Source organism: Callorhinus ursinus, unplaced genomic scaffold, assembly GCF_003265705.2.
Source record: "Callorhinus ursinus isolate GAN/ISIS: 27379988/994484 unplaced genomic scaffold, GSC_fseal_2.0 scaffold118, whole genome shotgun sequence".
NCBI lineage: Eukaryota > Metazoa > Chordata > Mammalia > Carnivora > Otariidae > Callorhinus > Callorhinus ursinus.
Window position 1 is genome coordinate 702,039 of NW_027397180.1, and position 11,794 is coordinate 713,832.

Consider the following 11,794-nt stretch of genomic DNA (forward strand, 5'->3'; position numbering starts at 1 on the left):
TGGACCTGGGGGACGTGATGCTGAGTGAGACAGGCCAGACGCAGAGGGACAAATACTGCAGGATTGCCCCCACATGAGGTCCTTAGTCTCCAGATTCACAGGGAACAGAGAGTGGACGGTGGGCGCGGGGGAGGGAAGGGGGTCAGTGTCTCAGGGGGACAGGGGGGGGACGGGGGGGGGGGGGGGAGGGAAGGGGGTTGGTGACTCAGGGGACAGAGAGTGGACAGTGGGCTCCGGGGCGGGGGGAGGTATGGGGGTCGGTGACTTGGGACAGAGAGTGAACGATGCGTGCCGGGGGAGGGATGGGGTCGGTATCAGGGGGACAGTTTCCCTTTGGGATGGTGGAAACTTCTGGAGACGGATGGTGGGGATGGCCGCACAACAGTGTGAATGTACTTAGTGTCCCTGAGCTGTGGGCTTAGAGACCGTGAAGATGGTACTTTTTATGTTCTGTGTATTTTACCATGACTTTTAGAAAATGCTTTTAAGTCTCTCCCCAAAGAAAACCGTCCACTGGCAATTGGGGTGCTGCTGGGGTGCTGGTGGATGGACGACTGCCAACCTCCCTCTTGGGTGTCATCTCTGAGCCTTGTGAGGACTGAGTTTTTTGTGTGGGAACAAGTGCACGTGTGGACAGCCAGAGAGAAATAGCGCATCGGCCCTCCAGGGATGTTTTAGGGATGTTGTGAGAATTAACAGAAACCTTCTTCAGGGGACTCTGTACTGAGAGCGGGTGGTGCAGCATCCCTTGTCCACTGGGCCGTGACTGCCCCCCACATTCAGGGGTGGGTGGGGTGGTGGTGCAGTTTGTCCTCATCAGAGTATTTGAAATTCACTTTCCACTGGGAGTTCAGAGGGAATAAAAATGTTCAGAAAGAGATTTCTTTTGTGATGTTAAGTGATGACATTGGGGCGTCCTTGCCTCCAGCGTCCAGCTCATGATCCTCTGTGGTACTGGCTGGGGCATCGCTGTGGGTGAGGAAGGTCTGGCCAGGCCCCCCTGGAGGTGGTGGCCAGGTCCTTGGTCCCAGGTCTCAGGCAGGGCGCTGTCCCAAGAAAGGCTGTGCCTTAGATGGAGAGCTGGAGCTCCCCCAGTAGGGGGAGCCATGACCCCATGTCTGCCCGCGGCCAGAGTTTCCGCCCTGGCCCTTCTCTGGAGTTCAGCTGGTGACAGGGACTCTTGTGTTTTTCACTGTTAACGTTCAGGTTCAGGATGTGTATGAAACAAATTGTGTTTTCCCTTCTAGGTCGGATGTTTATATTTTATGGAAATAAGACGTCCACGCAGTTCTTAAATTTCACTCCAACACTGATCTGTTCAGATGACCTTCAGACGAATATCCTTGGTCTCGTGTCTTCTGCATCCCCAGCGGACAGGCATTTGGGGTTTGGAGGAGGGTTTTGAGGAAGTTGTTCTTTATCATAAGACCCAGATGCTCCAGGTGCTGTGGCGCCCTCGAGTCGCTGTCTAGCATCTAGAGGGAGCTTCTGGTGGCGTGCGGGAGATTGGCACGCAGGCATCCGCTGCTGAGCCGTTTGGTTCCTTGGACTCCCTTTTGTTTGCTCTTGTTTTGTTCTGTCACGTGATGTTTAAGCCCCTCTGAGCTCTGGTCTTCTCTGGGAGTCTCCCTGAGCGAGCAGCTGCTGACAGAGCGAGCATGGGCTTGGGCCGCACACTTGGGCCGCACTGTGCTTGTCTCCAGCGGCTGTGTCCACACTGGAGCCTGGTCCTTAATAAGTGACAGGAACGTGGTTAGAATGTGACCAGCCGGTGCCAGCTGTGGTGTCCAGATCTCTTCCTCCCAAGGATGGGCCAGCCAAACAAAGTGAGGCTTGGGAACGCCCCAGTGCATCTGACAAGGATGCTGCCTCTCCTAAAGGAGGCATGCAAAGCAGCAACCTGCTTGCCACAGGCCAGGCCTGTTTTTATTTTAAGGTAAATGTTGAACATAGATTGTTAAAGGCAAGCGTTTCTAATCAATCATTAAAAATAACATGTATGTAGGATCAACTGTATTAGAGGTTTCTTCCAAGATCAGCAGCATGAGCTCTGACTCACAGACCCCATTCTAGAACGTTCCAGGGCTTGCTTGGCTTGGGCACAGTTCCCCAGTGTTGACATGGCCTCCTTGACACGTGCACATCTGAGCTTGCAGACCAAGCCCGTGGATCCGACCGTGGACGGTGGTGCACAGGTGCAACAGATTGTGAACATAGAATGTGTGTGTGACTTCACGGAGGCGCCAGTCCTCAACATCCAGTTCAGGTGAGGAGCTCATGGGCCGGTGGGCTGAATGACCAGCCTGCTCTTGCCTGGGGCCTGGGGCTGTGGGGTTGTGCCTGCACATAGCCGTGTCCCTGGGAGGCCTTTGTTCTCGATGAGCTTCCGCTCCTTCCTTCGGAGGCTTTTGTGAGGGCTGAGGGGGTGTCCCAGGTGAGTGGCGGCACCCACCGTGTGCGCTGCAGTGTTAGGTGCATGGCGTTCGGGAAATGAGGGAGAGGCAGTGTGCGCAGGGTTGCGGGAGGCCCTGCGAGCCCGCGCTGTGTTGCTCAGGTCCTGTGCTCTCTAGCTGAGGGATGGGAACTGGGGGGCCTGCACTGTGGGGCTGGGACCAGCTGGGTCCTGTGTGCCCCTGTGCGGGCTGTTGTGTGGATGGTACCCTAGGCCCTCCCATCCGGGGGTGAATTGTTGCCCAGTGTCCCCTGAGCGTACATGCTGCTTGGTCATTATCCTTTTTAAGACTAATTTATTTTAGAGAGAGAGGGAGAGTGGGGGGAGGGGCAGAGAGAGAATCTCAAGCCGACTCCACGCTGAGCCAGAGCCCGACGTGGGGTTCTATCCCAGGAGCCTGAGGTCAGGACCTGAGTGAAATCAAGAGTTGGACTCTTAACCCACTGAGCCACCCGGGTGCCCCGCATTTTATTTCTTATTTTTATTTTTATTTTTTAAAGATTTTATTTATTTATTTGGCAGAGAGAGACAGCGAGAGAGGGAACACAAGCAGGGGGAGCGGGAGAGGGAGAAGCAGGCTTCCCGCCGAGCAAGGAGCCCGATGCGGGGCTCCATCCCGGGACCCTGGGATCACGACCTGAGCCGAAGGCAGATGCTTAACCCACTGAGCCACCCGGGCGCCCCAACTTGATTATTTTTTAAAAAAAGCTATGTTTTGTGTTGCTACTGGGTTCCTGACTGTCCTTTTTCAGTGAGTGGGAGACAGTGTATGTGAACAACTGGCTTCTGTAGGGTGTTTGTAGGTTAAAGTTTTGGAAAAGCGTGTTTTCAAACATTAAAAACACAGAGAACTGAAACTGTGTACTTTGTAGAATAGGGAAATAGGCAAATTTTTGTTGCATTCTGTAGGCAAACACTTGTTTTCGTCTCTTTTCATAGAAAAAAGAAAAATCCCATACAATTTAAACCAACTTAGAGTTGTAGGAAATGGGCTGTGGGGGAAGTGAGGGGATGTAGAAGTCCGAGGTTGCTCCGAGGTTGCTCCGACAGGCCCGAAAGTGCCGGAGCTGCGCCGCCCAGACGCGCACACACAGGCTGGTGCAGTGCCCGGCTCGTTGGTCCTCGTCTGCCACCCTTCCAGAACATTCTGTTCCCACGCCCCTCCCACCCTCCGCAGCGGCAGGCATTCCCTGTGCCCCGTTGATTTGCAAACTAGGAATTTGGTTCTGTAGTTGAGATTCAGAATTTTCGGCGGCTCATGCGCTCTGTTCACTGTGTCTCTGTTGCTCGTAGGTATGGGGGAACCTTTCAGAATGTGTCTGTTAAGCTGCCTATCACACTCAACAAATTTTTCCAGCCCACAGAAATGGCTTCTCAGGATTTCTTTCAGCGTTGGAAGCAGCTGAGCAGGTGAGTGACGGGACGTGGAGTGGGGGCAGGGCCGGGTCCTCCCACGCTGACCTGGCTCAGTGTGGTGAGTGTTGGTTTTACCTCCCAGTCCCCAACAGGAAGTGCAGAACATTTTCAAAGCAAAGCATCCAATGGACACAGAAATCACCAAAGCCAAGGTAAGGCCTGCTGATGGGTGTCCCCAGGGTTGGGACGCTGCCCGGGGCTCTGGAGGGAGGCCGCTTGTGTTGCTCTCCTTCCATCATCCCCGGTCGCACTGCCCTCTGCACTGCCCTCTGCACCTGTCTCTCTGTGACACAGATCATTGGGTTTGGTTCTGCGCTCCTTGAAGACGTTGATCCTAATCCTGCAAATTTCGTGGGGGCTGGCATCATACACACTAAAACCACCCAGATTGGATGCTTACTGCGTTTGGAGCCAAATCTACAAGCCCAGGTCAGACTTCTTGAGGAAATAGCTATATACGCCCGAGCTGTGTTCCGGTTGTGGCGTGATGTAGGTCCTAAGTGGAGTCGTCTGAGGAGTTCTGATAGATGTGTCCCCCTGTGTAACCTCCACTATCCTGCTGATACGTAGAACATTTCTGTCACTCCAGAAAGTTCCCTGGGGTCCACTCTCCCTCCGTCTGTCTTGACCTCCTGTAGAGACCACTACCACGGGGCTGCCGTCCGGCTGGCCTGACCCTGTGCTCCAGCCCTCACCCTTGTGGTTGTGCGTGTGCACTCTTGGCTTACCTAGTCCTGTGGATGCACACCTGGGCCCGACCAGTTTGGGGCTGTGCTGTTGAGTGGAGCCACCGCGCACCTTTGTGCGGCCGTCTGTCTTCCCTTCACTTGGGAAGCATCCAGGATGGAAGTACAGGCTCCTGGGCTCTGCGCCCTGCTCATGCTGCTGAGTGGCCCCCAGCTCTGTGCTCTGCCCACGGCACGTGAGGGTTCCAGTGGCTCCACTCACGGGCTGCCACTGGTTACTGTCAAATTTTCTGTATTTTAGCTGCTTGAGAGTGTGTTTGCATAAGTCTTTGTGAAATGCTGGGGCTGGGTGCCTCCAGGGAAGCACTGAGCAGGAGAGCTCGAGGGGCCATCGACTGAGGGCGCCCGAGCCTGTGTGCGGCCACTGACCTGCCGTGTTCTGTTGCAGATGTACCGACTCACGCTGCGCACGAGTAAAGAGACCGTCTCTCAGAGGTTGTGTGAATTGCTGTCAGAACAGTTTTGATCAACGAGGATGGAGGATCAGGCTCCTGTGTGTTGCATTTTTCTTCATCTCTGTCATTTGTCTTCATTGCTGCAAATAAACAGCCCTGTCTACAGGCGTCTCTCAGCCTTGCTTCTCCAAACCGGATCCCTTTTGGGTCGGGATGGGGATACCAGTGTGTGTTTAAGAATGAGAGGCTGAGCCTGCACTGCAGTCGGGTCAGAAGAAGGGAGTGTGGGCCCCGGGTCAGTGTTCACAGAGGTCAGGACAGTTCTGTGCGTGATCTCCCAAGTAAAGGGAAATGACAAGTTTGATTGAAAAGGCAGATTTTTTGAAATGGTACCAAAACGCTTCTGCTCTGTTGCTGATAGTTCATCTCTGATTCTCTGAGAGAAGCAGGAGCAGCTTGTCTGTAGTGGGTGAGATCTTCACTAGGCCATTTGGCTCCTGTGGTGGGTGACGCTAGGTGCAGGAGATGTGTGACAAGGCCCACGGGCTGGTGCAGTGTGTCTGTGTGCGGCCCGGGTGCTATCTGCAGGGCCCTGGGTGCAGGAGCACCGTGCACGTTGGCTTGCTGCAGCGTCCGCTGGAGGAGTCTCGGGGGCACGGTTTGAAATTCAGAAGTTGGAAACGTTGTTTTTCATGACTACCAGAAAGACCGTGTATATTGACTGGGTTGAATTCTGTATTCCTTTTCCCTGCACTGTGGTGGTAACGGGATATAGGTAGTGCTGAGCGTCTGAGTATCTGAGGCCTTGGGTTTATGGCACGGCGGCGGGGGGTTGGTGCTGGCTCTCGGGGCTGGGTGGCCAGTCTCACTCATCTTTGGGCTTCGAAGAAGTGCACCATAACCATAGTCACCTTGGACTGGTTCCTGTTTTTGACCAGAGGGTTAAGTGTGGGCGGCAAAGCAGATTCTGGAAGGGGGGTGTGGGACCCTGTGTGGGTGGAGGACAGGCTCTGTGTGTGGTCAGGGAGCCGAGAGCCATGCCGAAGGTGAGCTGGAGCCCAGCCTCCGCGTGCTATTCTTGGCCTCGGCTCTCATGTGCCGTCACTGAGCTGCTTGCCAGGCAGCCCGTCTGCACCCTGAGGTGGCCGGGGCAGGAGCAGAGCTGAGCCAGGGCCTCTGTTCTGTCGGTGGGTGGCCCCAGAGAGAGCCAGGGTCCACTCTAGGTTCCCCTGGCTTATCAGCAGGAATTGGGCTCCTCAGAGGCATGCCATGGGGGAGCCCTGTGGGGTGGCCAGGGGCACAGGCAGCCCTTTGCTGCAGTGTGGATCTCGGGGAGGTAACTGGAGGGAGTCACAGTCTGGATGCTGGTGCCACTGCAGAGGCCCACACTCAGGGTCCTGTACCTATCACTCTGTGGGTGTGGGTTTGGGGGCTCACAAATGCCCCAGGCGTGTGGGAGACAACACAGGCAGAGTTTACGGGCCAGCCTCTGCATTGAGCAATGCTGGTTTATTTGTTATCTGTACCCAGTGGGTTTGTCGTGCGTGGCACATGTGATGCTCCTCCCCAGGGTGAGCTTGGTTGGTGGGCAGGTGCTGATGCTGGCTGGCACCTGCGTCCCCCCTCCCTCCCTTCTCCAGCTGTGGGGTCCTCTCCTCGCTGCTCTCCTTGCTGCTGCCCTGTACCTCTTCCCCACCCGTCCCTGCTTAGGTGTCCTGCACCTCATGGGACCTGTATCCCCTTTTCTCAGGCCTCCCTCTAGAGTGGCCTTTCTCAGCTGCCCCTACCGAGGTACCTGCTGCTCAGGCTGATTCTGGGGCCCAGTTCTGGGAGGGATGGGCGGCCACCTTCAAAGTTTGGGAGGCTACGTGGACAGGTATGCCCTGTATGGTATGATAAGGGGGCCACCAGTTTGTTCCAGCCTGCTGGGCTTGGTCAGGGTCTGCATTCCCTGCCTGGCAACCCCCTTTCCTTCAGGTGCCCTGGTAAGCCACGTGCGAGGGCTCTTTGAGGCTGTGCCTTGTGGAAGGAGAGGGGCTGCCAGGCACACAGCAAGCCAGTGTTGGGAGGATGGTGGGGGTACTGTTGGGAACGGTGCTTTGTCCTCACACCTGGGGGGCTGTGTCCCCTAGTCCCCACAGCGCTGTGGGCTGCATGCACAGCTGCTGAACATCTGTAGCGTGAGCACCAGCTGCTGGCCCTGCGCTTCGGGGTCTGAGCAGGGCAGCACAAACTGCTTCTGGTAGGAGCCGAGGGGGTGGCAGCAGCTGCAGTGGGTGTCCACCTGATTCGTGTGGATGTTGAGGCTGCAAAGAAGCCAGAGCCAGGAGCGTAGGTCAGGGCCACCGCCCAGGAGTGCTCCTGTGTCTCCTGGACCACTCCAGAGCGAAGGGTGGGTACTGAGTCCCAGGCGGGCCCTCAGGGGTGTGCCCAACCCCTCCCGGCCCTTACTGACCTCCCCGGCTCTCAGGCAGTCAGCCGAGGGTCTGCCTTTGCCTTAGGCAGGCGTGATGGAGGTGGGGTGCTGGCTAAGGCTACCTGACTGGGTAGGATGCTGCCTGGGGCCAGGAACCTGCTCTTGGATGGGGCAGGCTCCAAGCTCCGGGCCCAGCCCTCTTTAGAGGCTGCTTGGGACCAACACTCACCTGGCCGAGGAGGCACAGAAGCCCTCACAGTGGGTTACTGTCACATTGGCAGTGCACCCTCGGTATGTGACCTCCTCCTCAAGCTCCTTCACGTCGCAGACCCCTGGGAGACGAGAGGGGTGTGGTCAGATGCCAGCTCCAGGGCACGGTTGGAGGGCTGACACGTACCTGACCCTGGGGACAGGACACGGGAAGTGGGGATGAATGCAGCTCCGTGGAGTAAGGGGGGCAGGTTGCAAGCTGCACAGTTGCTTCTATGAGACAAGTATCCCTTCCTGCCCGTGATGGGGTCTCCCCTGGGCTCCCACCCCTGCACTTGGGCCCCGGCCCCACTGACCTCGGACCTCACAGCTCTGCATGGGAACAAAGGCTGATGGGCTCTCATTTTGGGTGTTCTTCCTGAGAGCTGGATACCCTGGGAGTCCCCCCAGGTCAAGGGTATTCTGAGCCCTGGTGGGCCACTCTCAGGCCCCTCCTGCAGTGGGCATGGGCGTCTCTGGTCTGCTGAGACCAGAACCTGCCAGAGGGATGGGGGAAGGTCTACACATCCCTGGAGGAGACGGATGGCACCTCAGGAGCTCCCTGCAGGGGTCTGTGCTCTTGGACGGGCAGGGTGTGGACCCAGCCATAGATGCTGGCCTGCTGGCAAGCTGCCTCGGGCGCCCTGGCAACAGGCAGAGTGGCACTGGCCTCAGGACCCGCTCATGTGGAGCTTAAATGAAAAAGCTAAGATGTTCCTGAGCAGATACTGCCCAGTCTGCCCTTTCTGCCCTGCCTGCCCTATGTGTCTGCTGGAGGTGGGGGCTCCCACTGCCCTCAGCTGTCCTCCGACCCCATCTCCTGCTTCTGCTCCCTCACCCCTCATCCCCTCCTCATGGACAGCCTGCACCCAGTCCCTGTCTCACAGGAGGAAATCCATTACTGTGGACAGGCCTGCCTGGGGGACGGCAGGGGACATGTGAGGGGAACCCACGGTACCCCGGGGGTACTGTGCAGGAAACACCTGGAGGGGAGGGGAGGGGTGTGTCTGGAGGACAGGGGGGCCCTTGGCTGCCAGTCCTGCCTGCCACCAGTGGTCTCCTGGAGGGAGGCATGTACCTATTGGCCTTTCGTTTTCCTCTCTTTCCTCAGGGAGGGTGGGAATACTTGAGTCCCAGGACGCCTGCCTCTCCTGAACTCCTGTGATCTCAGGAAGGGGCAGCCGTGGAGGGCTTCTAAGGGAGTTGCCTCCATAGGAGGCCGGAACCATAGCAGGGGATGTAAGGTGGGGGTAGGGCATGAGTGAGTCAGGTACAGGGCAGGCATGCAGGCCCACATGAGGGAAAGGGGACCTCCTAGGGGAGGCCAGGCACCCCTTTTGGCCAGACTGGAGTGTATTAGAGAGGTGTCTAGAGAGGAGTGGGGAGAGGGGCTGGAGGCAGCTCAAGGAAGGCTGAGAGAACTATCCTAAGGACTTGGGGTACACACAGAAGAGGGAGGCATGACTCAGTCCCTGCCTGCTGGTGGGAATGTTGGCTTTCTCAGATGCCAGAAGGACATGGGGTTGATCGGAGGGATGGGGGTGGCCTCAAGTCTGAGCTCAGCATGCTGTGCTGTCCGCTGACCTCAGGAGAAGTGAAGGCTTTATGGGCACAAAAGCGGATCACACTGCATGACAACCAGTGAGCCCCTGTCAGCAGTGTGCACATTGGGCTGGGAGGGCGGCAGAGTGGGGAACGCACTGAGGCAGGAGCACAGCCAGAAGTCATTGGGCAGTGAGAGGACAGTGAAAGGCCGGGACTCTGTGGTCGCAGGCCGCGGGGCTCTCCAGGGGGATGAGGCACAGCTGAAGGATGCTGTGCACGAAGGTGGCAAGGTGGGCTACAGAGATATATCCCTTACCTGGAGAGCTGGACGAAGGTGTCACCAGAGAGGAGACGGATGGTGCCCCAGTAGACAAGGACCCTGTGGCATGAAGGGATGAGCTTCCATGGACAGAGGTCGAGCTGGCCAGGATCATGGTGGTTGACACTCCAGTGGTAATAGATTGTCCAGTGGTGAGGTTAGTAACTGGAGAAGTCAGAATGGCTGTCACCCCCACAGTGGAGGAAAAGAGACTGGATGTAGGGTTTCGGGTGGTGAGAGTCGTAGACTGTGAGGGGGTAGAGTGGGAAGAGAGAGTGTGGGACACGGGAGTGCTGGGTGTGGTCCTGGGCAAAGAAGGAAGAATGCTGGTGCTGGCCAGGGAGACAGGAGTCCCAGGAAGAGGAGGCTTGGTGGGCAAATTAGAGGGAGGAAAGTTGTGGGTGGGCAGAGAAGAGGCTGAGGACAAGGTGGAGGTGGAGGTGCCTGGGAAAGAAACAAAGGAAGAAATGGAGGCTGTGCTTGATGTACTTGGGAAGCCAAGGGAGGTCAGGGTGTGAATGCCAGAACTTGAGCTTGTGACCTGTGGAGGCGGAGAGAAGAGGCCCGTGTGCCTGGCAGTGGAGGGGGAAAGAGGGGTCTCCGGGTGTGTTGGGGTGATGACACGGGTACTGGGAGTTACGGAGGACGTGGTAGAGGGGACAACATGCGTGGAGAGGGTGGTGTCTGGGCGCGATGGAGTGGGCAAGGTGGTGGTAGTCCGGAAGGGTGTCCCCGTGGGGGGAACTGTCATATGGGCGGTGGTGGAGACAGGTGGCGTGGGCACAGAGTGAGAGGTGAGCGGCGTCTGTCGCTCGCTGCTGGTGGCCGTGGCTGTGGCGGTGTGTGTCACGGAGGTCAGAGTTCCCGTGGGAGGTGGCTGTGGGGAGACAGAGGATTTGGGAGTGGTTGAGATTTCGTGGTGGATGGGTACAGAAGAGTAAGATTCCTTGGAGGTGGAGGTTTTGGTTGTGCTGAGCGAGCTAGGGGTGTGCGTGGTCCGAGTGAGTGGCGGGGTCGTGGCCTTGGCAGTGGAGGGGGAGGAAGGGGTCTCTGGGTGTGTTGGGGTGATGACGCGGTGGGTAGTGGGAGTCACGGAGGATGTGGTAGAGGGGGCAACGTGCATGGAGAGGGTGGTGTCAAGTGGCGATGGGGTGGGCACGGCAGTGGTAGTCCAGAAGGAAGTCATCATAGGGGGAACTGTCGTATGGGCCGTGGTGGAGAGACGTGGCGTGGGCGCAGAGCGAGAGGTGAGCGGCGTCTGTTGCTCGCTGTTGGTGGCCGTGGCCGTGGCTGTGGTGGTGTGTGTCATGGAGGTCAGGGTCCCCGTGGGAGTTGGCTGGTGGGAGACAGAGGATTTAGGAGTGGTTGAGGTTTCGTGGTGGATGGGTACAGAAGGGTAAGATTCTGTGGAGGTGGAGGTTTTGGTTGTCCTGAGGGAATTGGGGATGTGCGTGGTCCGAGTGAGTGGCGGGGTCATGGGCTTGACAGTGGAGGGGGAGGAAGGGGTCTCTAGGTGTGTTGGGTTGATGACGCGGTGGGTAGTGGGAGTCGCGGAAGATGTGGTAGAGGAGGCAACGTGCGTGGAGAGGGTGGTGTCGAATGGCGATGGGGTGGGCAGGACAGTGGTTGTCCGGGAGGAAGTCCCCGTGGGGGGACCTGTCATATGGGCGGTGGTGGAGACAGGTGCCGTGGGCGTGGAGCGAGAGGTGAGCGGCGTCTGACGCTCGCTGATGGTGGCCGTGGCGGTGTGCGTCACGGAGGTCTGAGTTCCCGTGGGAGGTGGCTGTTGGGAGACAGAGGATTTGGGAGTGGTTGAGGTTTCGTGGTGGATGGGTACAGAAGAGTAAGGTTCCTTGGAGGTGGAAGTTTTGGTTGTGCTGAGTGAGCTAGGGGTGTGCGTGGTCCGAGTGAGTGGTGGGGTCATGTGCCTGGAAGTGGAGGGGGAGGAAGGGGTCTCTGGGTGTGTTGGGGTGATGAAGCTGTGGGTAGTTGGAGTCACGGAGGACGTGGTGGAGGGGGCAACGTGCGTGGACAGGGTGGTGTCGGGGTGCGATGGGGTGGGCAAGGCAGTGGTAGTCCGGAAGGAAGTCCCCGTAGGGGGACCTGTCGTATGGGCGGTGATGGAGACAGGTGGCGTGGACGCAGAGTGAGAGGTGAGCGGCGTCTGTCGCTCGCTGCTGGTGGCCGTGGCCATGGCGGTGTGTGTCATGGAGGTCAGAGTTCCCGTGGGAGGTGGCTGTGGGGAGACAGAGGATT

At 57.8% G+C, this 11,794-nt stretch overlaps 2 protein-coding genes across 8 annotated transcripts in view; one reads left to right on the plus strand and one right to left on the minus strand.

Moving 5' to 3' along the window:
• AP2A2 (adaptor related protein complex 2 subunit alpha 2) overlaps window positions 1–5,172 on the plus strand; it is a 72,915-nt gene extending 67,743 nt beyond the window's left edge. For 6 of the 7 annotated variants that reach the window (XM_025861979.2, XM_073889781.1, XM_073889780.1 and 3 more), the window contains 6 exons: window positions 1,248–1,337; window positions 2,143–2,266; window positions 3,746–3,862; window positions 3,951–4,020; window positions 4,163–4,297; window positions 5,003–5,172. In XM_025861979.2, coding sequence (XP_025717764.1) covers window positions 1,248–1,337; window positions 2,143–2,266; window positions 3,746–3,862; window positions 3,951–4,020; window positions 4,163–4,297; window positions 5,003–5,080 — 614 coding nt within the window. In that variant the 3' untranslated portion in view covers window positions 5,081–5,172. Of the gene's footprint in view, window positions 1–1,247; window positions 1,338–2,142; window positions 2,267–3,745; window positions 3,863–3,950; window positions 4,021–4,162; window positions 4,298–5,002 lie in introns of those variants that run through there. The other variant, XR_012377188.1, reaches the window with a different exon arrangement.
• Window positions 5,173–7,137: 1,965 nt separating this feature from the next.
• MUC6 (mucin 6, oligomeric mucus/gel-forming) overlaps window positions 7,138–11,794 on the minus strand; it is a 30,749-nt gene continuing 26,092 nt past the window's right edge. Inside the window, exons 35-38 of the mRNA XM_073889812.1 lie at window positions 10,028–11,774; window positions 9,536–9,982; window positions 7,655–7,757; window positions 7,138–7,315 (exon numbers count right to left, since the gene is read on the minus strand). Of these exons, the coding sequence (XP_073745913.1) occupies window positions 7,138–7,315; window positions 7,655–7,757; window positions 9,536–9,982; window positions 10,028–11,774 (2,475 nt within the window). The remainder of the gene's footprint in view (window positions 7,316–7,654; window positions 7,758–9,535; window positions 9,983–10,027; window positions 11,775–11,794) is intronic.